We start from the raw sequence: 19,958 nt of genomic DNA, 5'->3' as shown, positions 1-19,958 counted from the left end.
TTCATGGCAGCAGGATCTCGTCTCTGGCCATCCGCATGGAGGCCATGAAGACTGCCTGAGGACGGCCTGGCTAGAGCCTCAGGGAACATAGTGATTCAACAAGGGTAGAATTTCTTGCCAAGTTCTGAGCTCACCCTCGTGGGGCTTTCTCCCAGAGGACCGAGTTGGCCCAGGGGGCTCTGTGAAAGCATTCCGGGCCTGGCACCAGGGAGCCGCTGGGAGGGCTTCCTCCCGGTTTTATTTTTCCATTTAGGACTCAGTCACTTTCAATATACTCAACATCAGAGGCTTTCTGTCAGGCAGCTCCCCCCATCCTTCTCCACCTCCTTCCTGCCGCTGACGCGCACCCCGGGAAGGAGCAACGCAGGCGAGGTCACACAGCCGCTGACTGCCATTCTCCAGCCCGCGTGGCCATGCAGCAAACATGCCAAGGGCTGAGCACGACCTCACCCACCTCTTTGAAGGATTTCTTTACCTCCACCAAGGAGTGCCAGTGTGCGATGGGCTTCCGCGGGTACGCCAGCATCTCGTTCCAGTGGTCCCGGCCCAGGCCCTCAGCATTGATCCCCACACGGCAGACTCCTATGATCTCATTGTGGCCCACTCTGGGGGAGAAACAAAGGGCCTGGAGCTGGTGACCGGACATGCTGCCAGAAAGGGAGGTCCGGGGTCTGGGATTCTGCCTGGCAGGGCTAACTTGGAGTGCTGAGCTCTGAAAATAGATGCTTGGCAAGGCCTCTCAGACTATCAGCGGCCGTGAAGCTTTGCCCAGCCTCCTTGGGTGGACACTGACTCAGACAGATGAGAAAAAGGTTATAAACGCCTTTGGGATCTCAGGAAATGGTGGGCAGATGGCCTGACTTTAGGGAACAGGAGAATTTCAGTCTTTTCTCTTCTTTGACTCAGCTAGCACATCACACCCTCGCTCGAGACATCGGCATTTGGAAATAAATCACCCTGCTCTAAGCACCATTTCTCCATACCCCCAGTGGTTAGCATGTGATTTACTCACTTAGCAAGAATATCAGTCTTCACGCAAATATGTTCAGCGAGTACCTAGTATGCCCGAGAACTTGTGCTAAAAATCCTACATGAAGGCTTTACTGCATGTTTGTTTTGTGGTTTTTTTTTTTCCCCTCCTTCAGTTGGAGTGAACTGGAGAGGTGTCATGGTGGCTCGGGGCGGGGGTTGGGGCGGGGTTGGGAAACATTTTTGAGCCAGCCTTGATGGAAGAGAAGATTTGACTAAGTGGAAGAGAGGAAATCCATGCAAGGAAGAGGAAATGAAGTTGGATGATGATGCTGGGTCCAGATTCTGGAAGGTCTTGAGAAACCAGGGGAAGGGCCTGGATTAACAGGAACCACAGATGGTTCCAAAGAAAGGGCAGGTTCCGAAGAAAGTGGTCTTTAAAGAAGGTGAGCCTCCCATGCATTGGCTGACTTGAGTCAGGGAGTGATGGAGGCCGTCTGCTGGGAGGCTGCACAGCTGTCTGTCAGTGGGAATGGTAGCAGCATCAGAAATGGAGAGGAGAGGTGCTCAGACTTGGTGCCAGATGGAGGAAAAGGAATCAGCAGGAGCACATTCAGGGAAACTGATGGGTGGAAATGGGCCTGCTGGGAAGCAAAGCATGAGCTTTTGCTCAGGGGAATCCAGGCTCTTCCTCAAACTTCTGCACCCTTCTTGGGTGGAGCCAGACTCGAGGCCAATGGGCTCCTGAAACCCTGCACTGCCCTGGCGTGGGGGTGAGAGGCAGGAAACCATGGCCCTCCGGGACCCTCACCTACCGATCATAATCCATAACCGAGATGAGCAGACTGACTTGATCCATGTTCTCTGGGGGGATATCAAAGATGATGGCTTCATTGTAGACAGGATTTAGAGTGTTTTTCTTTATGGTCGTTTTCTTCTTCTTCAGTCTCCGCCCATCACAAAGCAGGGATACTTTGACATATGGATCTGCACCAGTGGGAGTGATGGAAAGGGAAGGGAGCATGTTAACCAGATGTCCTGGAACATCATTTGCAGCAGAGGGATGGAAGCCATGGACCTACTGTTGCTCATCAGATGGTACCAGTGGGTTGTTAGGATAATTAAACCACCTTGTATTTATGCAGCACACCTGTCTCTGAGGACACTTTGTGCTTCATAAAACACAGAGTCTTTAGCGACCTCAGGATTATTGGGAGAATGCCTAATGGACTTTCACCAATGGTGAAGCTGGCCTCAAGTCAGACAGGACACCTGCCCGTGGGGATGCGGTTCACGGCCCCACCTCCCAGCTCCGTGATGGCCAGCTGGCTCCGAAGGGTGGTGAAGCTGAACAAAGGCACCCTTCCTTTCACCTGCTTGGAGTCCTTTCCTCTGGGGTTCGTCAGCATTATTAACCAAAGGATAAGGGGAGGGGGTAAAAACAGAAGTCGATGACACGCAAGGAGTCGCAGCTGTCAGAGTAAAGGAATGGCGACAGTCGCAATGCTGTTCATGTCCTCCCACCTGGCAAGAGGATTATGGGTCTCATTGTCCCAGCAAGCTCATTTCCAGCTGGCATCAGGAAGGACCCTGCTCTCTGCTTCCCCGGAAGCCGTTTCCTGCCCACTTTGGGGCAGAGGAGGAGGATGGAGCTGTGCTGGGGCCCGGAGTAAGGCGGGTTCCTGAGATTCGGGGCAGTCCGGTGACATTTCACTGCCCAGTGGGACCTTGGATCCTCTCCATCGCCAGAGGAGATAGCTTTTTACTGAGCCTCCACATGCCCCCCTCCCTGTCCCTTCTTTAGCTTTCTGAATACGTTTCATGGTCACCCTTCTACCCTGAAATTTCCCACTCATCCGAGTGAAGGGACACCTATTGTAGCTCATAGCACAGGTGTCTCAGGCACCATCATAATTGTTATTTATGCGTCACAGCTCAAGAAATGGAGAGTGACTCACAGGTAATAACAGCTTCTGAGATGCTGATATACTGAGACACCTTCTTGCCTAGGAGCCAGGGTTCCCAGGAAGCCATCAGGGCGGGGGGTGGGGTGTGGGCCGAGCGGCCGCTGCTTGGAGCCTTGAGGCCCAGGCACGTGGTTCTATCTCCTGGCCGCTGAGCACCCGCCAGGCCCTCATGCTCCCTGGACATCGATCACAGGGCAGCTGAGGCACCCAGCTCTGGGGGAGCTAGAGAGAACCACGACATGTGAGAGGAGACACTGAGCCTCGAAGGCATTGCCGCAGACACCCAAAGGAGCTGCGGACGAACTAACGTGACAGGGCAGCCATGCCTTAACCACGGGGGCACTCAGGTTTACGAGGGAGCTGGCAAGACTGTGATTAAGCAGAGGTGTTTAATCGACCTGCTGTTTCCAATGACCCATTTGGAAGGCCCTGCTCTCAGGGGTGTTGTCAGTAAAAAGGAAGGTGGGGTTCCTAGAACCTCTGTGAGACAGCTTTCTGATGTCGGAGGGCTCTATTCTCTATGGATATGCCCAGGGCAGGGTCGAGGTCCGAGCAGTCAGGTGGAGAAAGCTTGTTACAAGACCCATCACTAACACAGCAACGTCTACACTCCGTAAGGTAGACACTGCCTTGGAAAGCGTCTTCAGGCTTGAGGCTGCCCGAGTGCTTTCCCAGCCCTTGCCATGCCCATTTCCATGCATTTCCACAGCCCAGCGGTGTCCCATGCCACCTATCTTGGAAAAAATAAGACAGAGCCAACTGTCCCAGAGGCCACTAGGCAGATAGCTGGCTTATCACCAACTGGGAGAGTCTCAGCTTCCTTCCCCCACTCTGTTCACTCCTACGAGGCATATCCATTTATAAAACTCAGTGGGTGTAGCTCCCTTGGAGAGACCATCAATCTCGTGATTGTCCAAGAGGCCAAGCAGAGAGATGACTGTTCCTTAGTGTGTGGCTTCCAGCAGAATGCTGGCTCTGTAAGACCTTGGAGGTTGCTTGCTCTCTAAGAGCCTATGAAGTTCCATGCAGCTGAGGGAGGAGGCACAAAGCCTGGCAGTACCTTTCACCCCATTGTCATGGGAACCATCACAGTCCAGCATTCAGTATGTGCCAGGCACTGTGCTGAGATTTATGTACCTTGTGTCTTTTAAGTTTCCCACCAATGCTATAGAATATCTATCATCATCATCCCCTTTTACAGATAGGGAGATGGAGGCTGGAGAGATTCAGGAACATGCCTCGGATTTGAACCTAGGTCTGTCTGACTTCAAAGTTTACATTTTATTTTTTTTTATTTTTTTATTTTTTTTAAAGATTTTTATTTATTTATTTGACAGAGATCACAAGCAGGCAGAGAGGCAGGCAGAGAGAGAGGGGGAAGCAGGCTCCCCGCTGAGCAGAGAGCCCGATGCGGGGCTCGATCCCAGGACCTTGGGATCATGACCTGAGCTGAAGGCAGAGGCTTTAACCCACTGAGCCACCCAGGTGCCCCCAAAGTTTACATTTTAAACCAATAGACTCAAATCACTAAAGACCAGATGTGGAAAAGATGGGTGCTGTTGCTCACCACCCTTTTGCGGTGTCCTGATCCTTATTATTATTTTGTGATCATTCCAGTGGATGGGCTTAGAGAATTGACTCAGGACTAGTAAAATCAAGGAGACTAGGTAGACCCTCAGGTTTGGTGGCCAATGTCATAGAAATCAAGAACAGGCAGTGAGCTCCACTCACTCCCTGCTTTAGCCCAAGATCCAAGCAAGTCTGGACCGACAGCAACCTCAAACTCATCCTCAAAAACAAGAGATCTTGTTTGAGAGGCCCCCGGCACACGTGCCCCACTGTTTCACCCTCTGACAAGGCTCCTTGCACTATTCATTCATTCATTCATTCATTCATTCATTCAAAATATATTTATCCAAAGCCTAGTGTGTTGCATGCTCTGTTCCAGACACTTGCTTACATCTGTGAACCAAACAGGCAGAAATCCCTGACAAAAAGAGGACCCCTGAATTTTCAGAATCAAACTGAGATTTAACAGCAGATTCCAAACCCAGGTAGAAAAGAGGGTCAATTGCAAGAGGAAGATTAGAATTTAGCGTGAGAAAAATCTCTCCCCCCAACCCTCTGATGTGGAACGGCCGTTATGATTACCTCAGTGGCTTTGCCGTAAGCTCTCTCTCTAGCACATCAATTTAATTACACCAGAGAAGATAGTGTGGGGACTTAGGCAGCAAAATCCTATTTCCCTCAGCAGGCTTGACAGTCCTCAGCGAAATTTCTGTCCCCAGCATGCACTTATTTTGATATTGAAATGAAATCTACATTGGCTGTATTTTTGGAGGACGCTGACTTGGTGGGGCCTGAGAGCTTTGCACACGTCGGAAGAGGCTCTTTAAGCTCTTCCCGGCGTCCTCCCCGAAGTGCAGTGGGAGCTCCAGCGGAAGGCGGCATTAAGGTGGACGCTACCTTGGGGAGCTTTTGGCCTGGAAGACATGAGCGCTGCACAGAGATGGGGGGCTGGGAGCAGAAGCTCCGAGGGAGTCAAAGCGGCAGCAGACACACATTACCTCAGCTTTTTCCAACTACCTTTCCCCAAAACCTAATTTTTCAAGGTCTAATACCTCATCTTCTTCCAGCTACACCAGGTCACACCTGGGCCCGGAGGTTTGCAGCTGGACCATCCCCTCTTTATGGTCACTGTGCTGATACTAAGGGGTTTTCGAGGAAAATAAATAATGAATGAATAAAAGGAAACATCAGCACCTCTGGAGTGGTTTGACACTGGAAATCTGTTTCATCAGAAGAGACCCTTGGGTGATGGGTCTAGGGAAACAAGCCTTTCCCTACATTTGCAACTCCGAGCACAGCCCAGGCTGTGCTGCACGTCTGCTCTTTGGGACACTTCCCGGGCTAATGTGAGCCGACAGGGGGAAGGAGGCTCCTGGGACTCAAACAATGTCTCTGTTATATCAAAACTCCAATACCTTCTCTGACAATGACTTATAGAATCATGGAAAGGATCACGACTTACAGAATCACAGAAAGGATCAGTCTCTGCAGTGGCCCCCAACCAAGCATGTCCTCAGTTGCTAGAACGGGACTTATTCTGTACCTAACAGCAATCCTGGTGCAGGGGCTGGGGCCATGAGCCCTGCAGAAAAAACTCAGATACAAATACACTTGGCTTTGCCCCCTTGACTAGATCTGTGGGGCTGCCGCAGGGCCGTGCGGACCTACAAACATTTGCACGCTCAAACTTGACAAAACCCTTGAAAGTTCTGGGGCCTCATGTAACTAGAAAGATTTTCCTTGTTTTTTTTTTTTGTATTTGTATTTGTATTTGTTTTTGTTTTGTTTTGTTTTTTTTTGTTTGTTTTCCCCTATGTGTTTATTTCTTATTCTCTCTCCTTTAAGGGAAAATGACAGGAGGTGCTAATGTCAATTGGCAGGCCACTCGGGGAGAAGAAGTACCTGAGTAGCCTGTGATGTCCATCGCCTTGAGGTTCCGACATTTGATCACTGTGAGGGTGAGCCGGCCTGCTGTGGGCAGGTAGCACAGGGAGAACATGATCTCTCCCAGATCCACACTTTCCTGCAAAAAAGCAGACAAGAGGGCACATGAGGGGCACATGGCTCCCAGGGCCGCTGCTGAGGGCCACTCTGGGACCTAGGAGAAGGCTCTTTGAGGCAGAGTGCCTTGTCTTTTGGACCTGAGGGTCTGGCCTCAATGCTGGGAGTAACTGGGAATAAAAGACAATGAGAATGATGTTGCCTCTTCAGTAGAATCTGCCCTGTGCATTGTTCCTTCTCCACTCTGCTCAGATGCTGGTCCCAGTCCTCGTCATACTGCTGGGTCCTGCCCTGCCCTCCATTGGCCCTCGCCTGCAGCCTCCAGACCAGCAGCCCCGGAGTGGCCCAGCCCCATTCCCCTCCAGTTTGCCCTTCTCAGCCACTGGTCCCCTTTGACTCCACACCCCAGGCCCTGCCTGGCCGTGGGCATGGCAGTGTCCCACACAAGACACGCTCCGGCCAGCCGGGGCTCTCTCCTTGCAGGTCTGTCGCCAGCCCCCAGGCTCAGTTGTCCCTCACCAGTCCCTCTGCCTGACAGCTTCCCCGCCTCTCCAGAGACCCACCCAGCACTCTAACCTCCAGACCTCGGCACGAAAGCAAAAGGATCGTGACCTTGCTCAGGCCATGCTGCCTAGCAAGGAGATGTACACTCCCCATCCCGGGTCTGTGCCAGGCCTCAGATCCACCTTGTCCTTTTCCCTCAAATGTGACCATCCCTCGAATATGACCCGGCAGGGAGTATAGCACCTCCTGCCCCCGGGGGCGTCCAATCCTAGGAAGTTTCTCAGTAAACTTCAAAGACGGCAAGAATGTCTGTCTGTCCAGTGAAACAGCACTTGGCTGGACTGCTTCTTCTCCCTGCTCCCCACTTGATGGAGGAGGATGCTGTTGTTGCCAAAACTACCCCCAGGCTCTGAGGCTGGTCTGGTGCACCCCTCCCTGGCCCCCAACCCTGGGTGAAGGAGGAGGGCAGGGTTTGGAGGGGCTCTGATTTTGGATGGGGCCATCCGCTCGCTCATTCATTCAGTCAATCGACAAGTGTTCACTGAGCGCCTGTTGTGTGCAAGTGTTGTTCTGTGCGCTAGAGATACGGGAAAAACACAAAATACACAACCCTCCCCCCACCCCGTCCCAACTGCCCCGCGGAGCTTACATTTTATTCAGGCAAAGGAAAAGAAAAAAGGTAAAAAGTTAGACGGTGAAAAGTATCGAGGAGAAAAATGTAAGGCAGGGAAGGGGGATGCGTCATGCTCGTAGGGGAGGCCATAGTTGTTTGAATTTTAGACAGGTTGGCCGGGGCAGGCCTCCCTGAGGAGGCGACATGTGAGAAAGAGAGCAGTCAAGGGTGACACCAAGATTTCTGTCCCTTCTTCTCATAAAGAACGCCCCCTTGTTCAGGACTCCTAGAAACACCTGATACCTGGCCCCAGCTGCAGATGAATCCAAGCCTCTCTCACCGTCTTCCAGAGCATGCGGTCCCAGGGCTCTCCTCTAGGTGGGATGGGTGCCCACCCTCGCTCTAGCGCAAGATTCAGCCTTGGTCTTTTTATTTGCCCCCACCGTTGAATCCCAGAGCAGTAGAAGGGGAACGCCCCCAGCTCCCCAGGAGGGGGGCTAGGTGGGCAGAGCCGTACAGTCCTTAGAGGTGGGACCCCCTCCAGCACACAGAACCCCACAGCGGTGCAGAGCCAGTGAGCTGACACCCACAGCCACGAACTCTTATGTGCACAGCAACTCTGTGAGGCACGAAGTGTCCTTATTCCTTGCACTTCACAGGCTGAAGAGCTCAGTGTTCAAAAAAGCAGGTCTCAAAGCTCTGCCCAGGCTTACACCGCTGGTGGGAGATGCAGCTTACTCCCCACTCTTAGGAGAGCACTCCTCCCACTCACTTTATCTTGGAGCACCGTCAGGCTCACCCAGGGAGCACCTCAAGGTGACCCTGGTTCCTCTAGAACTTGGCTCCATGCTCTGTGGAGATAGAGTCCCCCCTCAGCACACACACGGTCTTGGGGGGGGTGTACAGTTTGAAGAAGGTGCCAGGGTCCCCATCTCCCTCGGGTGTGTCTCCTGTCCCCCTAGTCCCCTAGTCCAAGGAGGGAGACAAAGGAAATGGCCCTGTGACATGGTGTTGAGGGAGTGCAACCTTCCCCTCATGTAGCAGGTCCCTGGTGCACCTGGCTGGAAGTTCTACCTCTGACCAAGGCACTGAGGCATGAGGGGGCCCCCAGCTCCCTTTATTTCCCTCGTAAGCCTCGTAGGTTCATTCCTACCTGAAGCTAGAGAAACCTTTCAGACTCAGCCATGTCTCTGCCATATGCCAAGTCTTTTGCCAAATCATCTCCGTGAATCTTACTACAGCCCCCCAAGGTAGGTGCTCTTATCCCCACTGCAAACAGGAGAAAAGGACTGTTTGGTGAAGTTAAGTAGCTTGCCCAAGTTAAGCCACTTGCGTGACTAGTGAGTGCTCTGGTGCCAGTTTTTACGGATCCAGGCTGCTGCTCAAACACCCCCAGAGGCTCCCCCTGTTCGGCTTCTGGAATCAAGAAGCTTGCGTCTTAGCTTGCATCGAGGGTCCCATCTTAGTTCCTCACCTCACTTCCTCTCTACTCCTCTACCCCAACCCTCCGCTCCACAGGGCTGGTGGAGCTTCGGTCCCTTTTGCCAGAATGTTTCTCCTCCGGTCCTGGCATGGACAATCCTATGCTTCTTGCAGGGGTCTTCACCCAGGGTCCCGCCCACGGAGAGCACCTCTCCCCCCTACCCTGGCCGCACCTTCTGCCCCTGAGCCATGGTGTTACCAAGTCCCCCCTCTGCTGCCCCCGTGCCCTCCCACTAGCCTCTGGTGACTGGAGGCCCCTTTGGGTCTAGCTTTGCTTTACACCTACCCCTGCTTCAGAAGCGGCCACGTGTGAGAGGAGCTCCATGAACGCAGACTGAAACACAAGGCCCGGTCTTCGCCAGGAGAGCCCTGGAAGGAGTGCTTCCCAATGTCAGTGGCCCCTTCTGAAGGGGCTGGTTTCCCTGCCACTGTCGCCCTACAATGCACAGTGGCTCTTTCAAGGGCTGTCTTATTTGGGGGAGTCCAAGCTAATTTGTTTTGGACTCGGGAGACTGGCTTGGGGTGTGGGGGAATCACATGCAGCTCTCTGCGCTGCTCTCAAAGATGGCTCCCTCCAGGGGAGCACCAACCCAGCAGGGCCCCCTCTTTTTTGCAGGGGTGCCCTTTCTTGACAGGACTGTGGCAGCTGGGCAGCACACGGGTGCTGAGTCTACGGCGTGGTGTGGGGCTCCCTACCCCCACTGTGGTCCCTGCTTCTGACCGTGAACTCCTTTCTTCATGCACAGTAAAGAAAACAAGCCAAGATCCACCCCCATGACTTGCAGGCAGAGAGACAACAGGAGCCAAGGGGCCTGCAGCTGGACCCAGGACCTTCTGCCGTGGGTGACTGGGCCTCACGGGGCCCGACCGCAAGTTGGATGCCCTTGGCTCAATGGACGGAGCGGGTGTTGTTCCCCTGCCCACACAGGCAGCAGAGGACTGGCCTGTTTGATAAAGGAAAATAAAGAGGTTACTTTTGAGTAAATAGAGGGATGGGGGGCTAAGCAAAGACAGAGTCAGCATCTTCTGGCAGTCACCTCCCTCTCTGGGAAGCTCAGCCCCTTGGGTGGCCTTGCCAGATCCTTGCTCTGCCCCACCCCCTCTCTTAGGAGGTTTCAGCCCCAGATCCTATACTCCTTGCTAGTCCTTTATGCTCATTAGTGATGCTTGAGACTTTGGCTTTAATAAAACCAGGGTGACCAGGGGCTGCAGAACAGCCCGCACATTATTGCTTTCATCTTCACTGGCTGTCAGGGGAGGCTGCCTTAGGGCCCCTGATTGGTAATGAGCTCCCCAGTGATGGAGAGGTCACTGCTGTCCAGAACTTGGCAGAAACCAACTTGGCCCTCTCAGCTGCTAACCTGCAGGCTGATGGGGGTGGATGGGGGTCCAGGAGCACTGGCTCTCAGTCCTGGCTAGAGTTTGGAAAGGGCAGAGAGCCGCAAGGTTCTCAAAGGCCCCTCCATGGCACACCGCTACTCTTGTGGGTTGCCCGGTAGGCTATCTGCAACAGAGTCTCCTCCTCTTTGATGTACTCACAGAGCCCTAAGCATAGAAGAGAATTCCTGTCTGGGGGTTGCCCAGGAAAAAAACAGTGAACCACAAGTCAGGAGCCACCAATCAGCCACGAATCCTTCAGCCACCAATCAGCCACGAGAATTTGGGCTCGTCCTTTCACATCTCTGTAACATGAGAGGATCATCCTAAACATTCTAGTCCCTCCCTGCCAGCCATAAAAACCCAGGATTCACACTGGAAATCCTACCATCAACATCAATGGAGACGACCCAAGGATGCCTGACTGTTGTCTATAGCCCGCCTCAAGGAATCTAGCAACTTCGCCTTGAAATCCAAACGCTCTCATTCCTTCGGTCCCCAATACCCCCAAGTGTTTTAGTCTTCTCCGGTGCTTTCTCTTCCTCTCAAATAGGCAATGAGTGGCATCCACACTCCGGGTCTGTCTTGGGAATCCAGGCTAAGCGAAGTAAGAACCATGCTTCCCCATCTCTTAGAGAACGCTTGTCTCTTAATCATTAAGTGGCTTGTCAGAATCTCTCATCATCGGCAGAGAAGCAACTGCTACACTTTTAGGAAGGCCACAGGAGACCGAAAAGGATCTCTGAAGCACAGGGTAGGAAGTGCGGCTAAGCTACCCCAGGGCAGGGCGGCCTGCAAGAGAGACGGGGTGGAAGCCACTTGCCTCCAATGGGTAGAAAAACATCCAGGGAGCAATCCCTCTGTGAAGGCCTGCGCCTTGGAATCGGGGTAGAGCTGAGTCAGAGGTGGAGGCTGGCTGGCTCTTGGGGCTGGGTCCTTTCCTCTGCCCCCAAAGTACCCCAGACCTCCTCTTCCGTAGCCAGGCCACCACCCTAACTTTCCTATCACTCATGCGGATTCTGTGACAAATGCTCGGTTTGCCTTAGATCGTGGGCTCTTTGAGGGCAGAGATGGGGTCTCTGTTGCACCTAGTCCAGGGCCTGATCCACAGTAAATGCTCAGTAAGTACTGGCTGATGAGAGAAAGGCTGAGAGTATGGACTGGGGCTCAGTCAGCTCAGGGCGGGGGGTGGGGGACGGGGGTGGGGTGCGATCCAAGTTCCAGCTGTGATGTTAATGAGCAGTGCTGGTTTCTTAATCTGTAAAATGGGGCTAATAACACAGCATCCACCTCTTAAGGTTGCTGTTAGGATTCAATGATGTCATCTGTGTAGAGTGCTTGGCGTAGTGCCGGGCTCAGAGCAGGCTCTCAGTGACTGTTAGCTGCTATTATAATTATTACTTCCATCTTTGCAAATATTATAAAGATCTCACAGTCCTGGGGCAGGGACAGGGAAGAGAAAGCATAGAAGTAATCTGTTGGTCTGATCCGTGCTTTAAGACAGGCTTGGGCGAGATGTAGGGGGAAGGGGCGGCAGAGGGAGTAATAAAGTGCCCTGGGGTTACAGGGTAGGCTTCCAACAGGGTCTTTGGCAAGGTGAGCCAAAGGAAAATGAGCAGAGGAGAATGAGTGAGGCCATTCTAGGCTGAGGCGGGGACGTGAGAGATTCTGTATTAGAAGGTGAGATGCAGGGTGGGGACTTCTGCACATCCATGCTTCTGTCCTGAAATCATCTGTCCCTACCTCTGATGTCCTTGCACGACACTTGTCTTTCCAGGCCAGCTGCTCTGTTCGCTCCTCTTGGGTTGCCTACTCTCACCCCCCTGGTCTAACTTGGGGTTCCCAATGCCTCTGGGTTGAAAGATCAAGTGTTACAAATGCCTTGAAGCAAAGGCAGCACGTTTCTGAGACAACGATCAGCAGGTTCTAGTGACCCGCTGGATGATGGGGCTGTAGGGGCGGAGAGCAGAGACTGACACCCCGCCCGCCCAGCGCCCCTGGATCCCAGGGGGTGGGCGTTCTCCATCCTCCACAGCTTCCAGGACTCCCGCTGTGAGCGGGGTGTGTGTGTGTGTGTGTGTGTGTGTGTGCGCGCGCGCGCGCGCGCGTGCTTGGGGAGGGACTGAGGCTGGGTTGGCTCCTTCCCTGCCCTTCCTCAGGCCCAAGCTTCTAAGGCTTTGGGGAGAATGCTGGGGGTGGCAAGATGGAACACGGACAGGGCTGCTGTGATACTCAGAACCTGGGGGGGGCTAGGGCAGGTTCCATTTGTTCTGCGTTCCATCTCTGCCTGCTTGTTCTCTCAGGTGCTTTCTGCCCCAAGGGCTTTGCAGCAATGTGAATAAATGATTTGGCAGGAGAGAGATGCCTTATATGAACTCAATGGACTCCAGCTGCAGCCTGTGGTGTAGACCCTGAAAGCCCGGGATGGCCACCGGGAAAGAGGGAGACCCTCCAGCTTTGGGGGGCAGGGCGTGCAGGAAGAAGTCGGTGAGATGTTCGGGCTGGGCTGTGTCCCTGGGACCTGAGAGATTAAAGCACATGGCGGGGGAGGGGGAGGCAAATGTTGCCGTATCTGAGCATCTTCAGGGAAACAGATGGTTTTATTTAGGAAACTTTTTCTCAGCCTCTCTTCCATGAACCTGCCCTCAAAAAGAGGTTTAGTGTTTCACATGCACCATTACTTTTGGGCAAATATCCGTGAGTCAGAATCACACTGGGAGGTACAGATCTCTTCCTAATGACTTTTTAAAAGGTAGGCGGAAAGGGAGAGGGGCTGTGAGGGGGTGGAAGGAACTTGAGGAGGGTAGAGTTTGGGAAAGTTCTAGAAGAGATGGAGGCAATGTCTGGTCAAGCTGGAAAGTCTGCCGCATGGGGGCTTGTCCATGGGGGACCAGGGACTCTGCTCTGGTTTTCCACTGGCATCACATTCATGACAGGAATAAATGGCACATTAATGAAGTTAACAATGAGAATGGGTCTTCCTTTCTAGCCTCCAGCTGTCCTGCTGCATGGTTATCAAACCGCTGTCAGTCCTCCGCCCCCCACCCCCACCCCCCGCCCGGAGAGGGTGGGCATCTCGGCATCTAATCTCTGCCCCAAGCAGGGTAGTGGGGGCAGGGGCTCTCAGCAGGAGGGAAGATGCTCTGGTCCCAGGGCCGTGGTCTCCTGGGGTAGCTGAGGGGCATTTCTGCAAACAGGTGCCCTAGGGATGCCTGTGGGCAGGGCTTTGGTCTCAGTCACAGCCACATGCTCGCACGGCCAGTGACAGGGACTTTTAGCTTCCTTGTTTCTTTGCTGACCTGAGGGTTCAGCTCCGACACTCGAGGATCTCTCGGTCTCACCGTGGTGCGGCTGCTGTGTGAAGAGGCTCTCCGCAGCAGCCGCTCCTGTCCTTGACTCTCCTGCCCTGGGGTCTCCTCCCACCTCTCTGGCTTCTCCATCCCAGCTCCTGCTCCATCCTCCTCCCATCCCTGCCTCTAAACAGTGGAATTCTAAACCCCCATTCTCTCTCTCTGCTCATCCATGTTAATGCCCGTTTGCATTCTCAGGACTCCCAAATTTATGTCCCTTCTCGAACCTCTCCTCTAGACTCCAGACTCATATATCCAACCCGACGTCTCAATGTGGACGTCTCACAGAAATCTCAGATCTCTCAGATGTTCAAAGGTGAACTTCGATCTGCCATGTACATCCTCCCCTTGTTTTGCCCAACTGGGGAAAAACCCTGCATCCTCCCAGTTGCTCGGGCCAGAAATGAGACAGTCTCGTCGATGCCTGCCCTCTTCTCTCCTTTGCATGTAGTCCATCACCAAGCCCTGTCAATTCCACCTCCAAATTCAGTCTCAAGCCTGCCCACTTCTCTCCATCTCCAGTACCACACAGAGGGCAAACCCATCTCTCACCTGCCCACTTAGAGCCGCCTCCTAATGGACCTCTCTGCTTCCCGTGTTCACGCGTCCCACTTTCCATACAGCAGCCAGAGTGTTCTTGCAAAATTATAAGATGGAACATGTCACTCCTCTGTTTAAAACCCTCCAGTGTCTTCCCCTTGCACTTGGCATAGAATCCAAAACACTTATCAAGACCCACAGGGAGGGCCCTACCTGATTAGTGTCCAAGTCCCCGCCCTCGCCCTCCCGCAGCAACTGAAGCGTTCCGGGGTCTCCCCACTCCTGGGACTCCTCACATTCTGCTTTCCTCACATTCCAGCTCTTCACATGGCAGATGTCCGCTCATCCTTCAGGCCACTTCCTCCCGAGCCGCACCCCTGCTCTGGATGGTGTGTTCCCGAAGGACAGGGACTGGGTTTTGCTTCATCAGGAGCAGGACTAGGGTGAAGCAAAAAGGGAAGGAGGCCCTCCCTCTCAGGTTCATGCATGCCTCCAAGAGTGAGGGCCTCCTTCAGTCTTGTTCCCCCTAGGCACCTTGTTTCCCTGACCCTAGTCCTGGCTCCATATTTCACTCCCCACTGTATTCCCAGGACTTAGCACAGTGCCTGGTACATAACACATGCTCAGCAAATAACTGCTGAATGAATGAACATCTTAGCTTTGTGGGATGCACCCGGTTAAGAAGGTGGTGAAGGGGGGTGGGTGACAGGAGTGGACCTTGGTTAACCTCAGTCTCTGGTCTGTCCAGGGGGCATGCCCCCTGGGTAACGAGATGGCTTCAGGGTTGAGCCTCATAAGGTACACCAGACCTCCCTCCGGGGAAGAGGAGGCTTGGTTCTTGTGCTGTGCCCTAGACAGACTGAGTCAGAACCTGTGAAAGTGGGCTGTGAATGACTGAGAAGCTCCCCAGGTCATTCTTGGACATCCTCGGTTTGCAGCACAAGGGGAAGGAGGGGATTCTGAAGCCGCCGTAGATCAGACCCTAGCAGAATCCCTGCGAGACGGAACATGATCCAAAGTCATTCGGTATCAATGGCACCAAGCAAAAGTTAGGAGGATGGAAGGGCCCCTTCCCTTCTGTTGGGTGCAGACAAGGGTTCTGATGGGTCAAAGCCATGCGAGATCTTCCTGGAGCAGCGTGCTCACTTTCGCTCTTCACCTTTCCTCAATGCACCTTGCATCCCCCGATAGCTAAGTTTTAGCAAGAAGGCACCTGCCCCAAATTTAGAGAGTTTAAGAAACCGGGGTAGGGCTTTAAAGATGTCTGACACAAGTCTGTAAATAGTCCTATTGCAGTAGTTTTCCAAGGGTGTTTCCCTGACCAGCAGCATTGGCAGCACTTGGAACTTGCCAGAAAAGCAAAGTATCGCCCCTCCCCGCCCCCCGCATGAGAACCACTGCCTTTTCCAGTTAGCAGAACCAATCAAGCATGCACGCTCTGGCCAGGATTTTGAACTTTCTTTTACTTCTTTTAACCTACTTAACTTGGTGACCAAAGCCAAAGTCAAGAGAGAAAAAGACTAACAGATATGGAGCGTTTGGATACTTGACAGATAGGTTCTTCATCGCATTCATATCACATTCCTTGGAAGAGCCCATGATCATTGCCGTCTTGAGGTTCAGAGAGGTTAAGTAACTTGCTAAGCTCTCGGAGTAATTGGCCAAGTCTGGATTTGGACTCCTGTCTGCCGGGACTGAAGACTTTGCTCTTCTCCACCACGTCACTCAGAATCCTCTGGAACTGTGCACGCGCCACTTACTCCCCTCCACCCTGCCTGGCGAAAGCTGGACTGGCGGTAGGCAGAAGTTCTTGTCTCCATGCAAGGACCCGAGGCTTTCTCTACACGTCTCTACCCCCTGAGCTAGGGTGCAGACACCAGGACTGGGAGGGGGAAACCCTCAGGTGGAGAAGTTTGTCTCCTGCAGAACGGGAGCTGTTTTCCCTCACTTTCATCTTCTTGCTCCCCTAGGTTTTACGTAAGGGGCTGGTTTGTGCTGCCTGTGGGTTTCCCAACAGGAGTGCAGGTGCCATATCTGGAGATTCATGACCTCGATGTGGGATCTTTGCTGATCCGAGCAAGGCCACTCCAGTCACATTCTAGACAGCGAGAAATCACAAGTGATCGGTCAACTCATCCAGTCCCACCTTCTAAGCAGGACTTCTAAACTCAACAACGAAGCCCCCTTTTAAAAACATCTCACACTTTTCTCAGCCATTCCACTATCTTTGAACTCAGGAAATTCTCCTTGATGTCCAGGTCTTTCCTTCCCTCCCTGAGAGGGACTTCCTCTTGGCACTGAATGAGCCTGGAAGAGCACAGCCTGGCACGGAGGCAAGGCCGTACCCCCTGGCGTCCCAAGGCAGGTATGCCCTTCCCTCCCAGGTCCTGCCTACGATTTCATTATGAGGCAGACATTACGCCCTCAGGGTCTGGAAGACTGTGTCAGTTTTCACTGTCTTCTCTTCTCCAAAGCCCAGAAACTCAGTGTCTTTGGCCTTCTATAGTTTCCAGGCATTTTAGTGGCCCTCACGTAGACCCAGAATATTCAACAAAGAACTCTCGACTGGGGGTCTGGTGGGAAACTGGGGTCTTGGTTTGTCATCCAACCAGAGGGGGAGGGAATCACACTAGTCTGCTTCAAGGGAATTAGTATAAACAACCCGAGTGGGAAATGCGCAGGGTTTGGGGCACAGACTGGGGTTTCAAGTCCTGGCTCTTCTGTTTCCTGACTGCATGACTGTGAAAGTCATTGAACTTCTTTGACTTCGTCTGATCCCGAGTATCAGCCATTCTCAGGGGTCTCCCCACTGGGAAGCTGCTGTAAACCCTGATCTGGAGACAGAAGAGGAGACCACAAGGTAAACTTTGCCAGTGGCCAGGAGAACTACTGAGGTGCATACGCAGCAAGCAGGCAGGGTATAAACCTCTTACTGTCCAGCCCCACTGGGGCAGGTGGTGGCCCCGCAGCCTAGGGACAGGCTAACCAAAGCCCCCCTGGGAGACTGAAGGGCCATGTGTGCCCCCTGGACATCTGGGTCAGCAAGAGAAGAAGGCGGGGAAGCCACCTTGGGCGTGTCCCTGGTTGGAGGGCGGCCATGAGGACACCTTCTAGCCTTGCTCTCAGAAGCCAGCTTCTGGCTTTGGGGCCCACATGAAGCCATGCCAGTTTGTAGGAGGCCTCGTCCCTCTCTCCCAGCCTGGGCTTCCCCACCCATCATCACCTTCAATAAGCAGGGTGAGGGAAGACATCTTGTGTGTCCTCTCAGCCTCCAGGTTCCTCCGCACTAGGATAAACTTAGAGCCAGGAGGCTGGGGTTCTAATCCCAACCCCGACACTAACCTGCAGAATGATCTCGGGCAAGTCACTGTGCCTCCCAGAGCTGCGGTTTTCTTGGCTGTGAAATGAAAGCATTGTAGAGGCGGCCTCACCTTCTCGTCATAGAAGGGGGTTAACGGCTGAATGATGTGTGCACTTTCCCCTGCAGGGCAGACACTTGGAGCATTTCTGCAAACTTCCAACCCCCCTCCTGCTTTGTCCTGCCGCAGAGCTGCTTCTGGCAGCTGACTTCTACCCTCTTCGAGCAGCATTCTGACAACACATCACAGGAGGGAGAAGCCAGTAGTGGGGGAGGAGGCCAAGGGAAGGGGAGGCCCGGCTCCCCGGCCCCAGAAGATGCCCGCAGCGCTCTGCACTGGCTGCTTGTTTGAAACCAGACCCCAGGCCTCTCTCTCTTCCCCCTCTGCTCACCCAAGAGTGCAATGATGAAACACCAAATTAGCTCCATTATTGTAACTCCTCCAAAAATTATAGGTCACGTGTTCTGCCAGAGCCAGCTAATGTCTCCCACTGGTGAGCAGGTGACACTAATGGTTCTCCCCTCCCTTCCAGGCACCAAGTGGAGAGGGGCAAAAGCAACATGAGGGTCAGACAAGGAGGCAGCTTTGAGGGTGTGGGAACCCAGGGAGCCCAGGCTCCTGCCTGCCCCCAGCCCAGAGCCACAGCTAGTGGGTCCCTGAGCCCCCCAGCAGAAGCTCTTCCAGGTCTTGCCTTCCCTCACTGAGAGGGACCTCCTCTTGGCACTGAATGAGTCTGGAAGAGACAGCCTGGCACCGAGGCAAGGTCGTACCCCCTGGCAGGGCTGGCCTCAGCCTCTGGGCTGGGCATCCCCGGGTTCCTATGGCTGCTGAGGCTGCCGCTAAGGAGGGCAGCTGCCCCATGGATGACCCCATGTCTCGGGCTCCTTCCAGAGGCCCCAGGCCCTCGCTGCCCAGAGCTTCCTGCCCTCCCAAACAGCAGCCAGAGCTTCCTTCTTACCCCTGCCTCCCTTCCCGCCTCCACCTGCCTCTCCTCCTACACCAGAAAGAGCTGACAGTCCTGTCAGCTGAGGCCACTCTTCCTCGGGTGGGGAGGACCCACATGGGAGTGGAAACACCGGGTTCACAGGCAGACCCAGGCCCCATCCCGCCAGGACAGGCCAGGCAGTGGGAAATGACAGAGCCTGTGTTCACTGCCATCCTCACGGCTCACCGCCCTGCAGAGCGCCCCATAACCCTTTTCTAGCCCAGTGCCTTCCTAAAGACGAGGGTGGGACCTGGGTCTCTAAAGGATTCCTGAACCTTCTGCAGTTAGCAGTTTCTGAGTAAATCCCTCTCTGTGATAATCAGGGTAAGAGCTCAAGTGGCCTCAGGTAATAGAGATCCCTTCTCATTTTACAGACCAGGGAAACAAGGCTTTGAAGGGCTGTGTGGCCCAGGTGACGCTAGATAGGGTTTCCTGATATTAGACCACTTTGGAACCCCTTCCTCTCACTTTCCAATTTCACCCCACATGTATAAATTGAGCACCAACTAGGTGAAGGTCAAGGTTTAAGGGTTAAGGGCTGCAGGGGACATACAAACAAATGAGACCAAAGGGTGGCAGAGGGATGAGAATCCCCCCAGATTCCAGAGACTGCCCACCTCTACCACAGTTAAGGAGGATCACAGGGGAAAACGTTCAAGAAACTACTCACAGCTGACACTCACTGGGCACCTGCGTGAGAACGCTGCGTGTTTATGAGTAGGAGATATTCTTACCCACATTGTACAGATAGGCAAGCAAGCGCAGAGATAGCAACCAGAGATTTTAACTGGAAAGGAGGGTCATGTGGCTCGAACCCACACACCCCCTGTTAATCACCAGGCCAATGCCTGCTTGATTTTGTGCAAGGCTGTCACAGGGATCAAATTCATTACGCTCATTACCCAGTGTTTGGGTTTCCCCTAATACTTCTGGAGTCCTGATTGAGGAAGGCATGACAGTGCTTTCGTACACTACCCCAGCTCCTCATTTTCATAAACCTTTTCAAGAGACTCTCATTTGTCACAACAAATTTAGGAACTAGATCTTACGATTATCGCCACATTGCAGATGAAGAAACTAAGGCCTCGGGGGGTGGGGTGCTAACAAGGTTTTGGACTTCAGTGACCATGTCCTGGACAGCCCCCGTGATGTTCATTATTCTCTCCCGTGCTAAGAACAGGACTAGCTTTGTTTTCCCCAAGCACCCGGTCTGTATTTACGTCATCGACACAGAATTCCGGG

At 53.4% G+C, this 19,958-nt stretch overlaps 1 protein-coding gene across 4 annotated transcripts in view; it reads right to left on the bottom strand.

Moving 5' to 3' along the window:
• Positions 1-19,958, bottom strand: part of SYT6 (synaptotagmin 6) — a 55,144-nt gene that overhangs the window by 5,515 nt on the left and 29,671 nt on the right. For 2 of the 4 annotated variants that reach the window (XR_004385436.1, XM_032881389.1), the window contains exons 4-6: positions 6,408-6,528; positions 1,785-1,956; positions 476-605 (exon numbers count right to left, since the gene is read on the bottom strand). Coding sequence is in view for 2 of the 4 variants with exons in the window: in XM_032881389.1 (XP_032737280.1) it covers positions 476-605; positions 1,785-1,956; positions 6,408-6,528 (423 nt within the window). In the remaining 2 variants the exon portion in view is untranslated. Of the gene's footprint in view, positions 1-454; positions 606-1,784; positions 1,957-6,407; positions 6,529-19,958 lie in introns of all 4 variants that reach the window. The other 2 variants (XR_004385435.1, XM_032881388.1) reach the window with 1 other exon arrangement.

The sequence above is a fragment of the Lontra canadensis genome, unplaced genomic scaffold, assembly GCF_010015895.1.
Source record: "Lontra canadensis isolate GAN:19392208 unplaced genomic scaffold, GSC_riverotter_1.0 scaffold75, whole genome shotgun sequence".
NCBI classification, from domain to species: domain Eukaryota; kingdom Metazoa; phylum Chordata; class Mammalia; order Carnivora; family Mustelidae; genus Lontra; species Lontra canadensis.
This window is presented reverse-complemented; position numbering and strand designations above follow the sequence as displayed.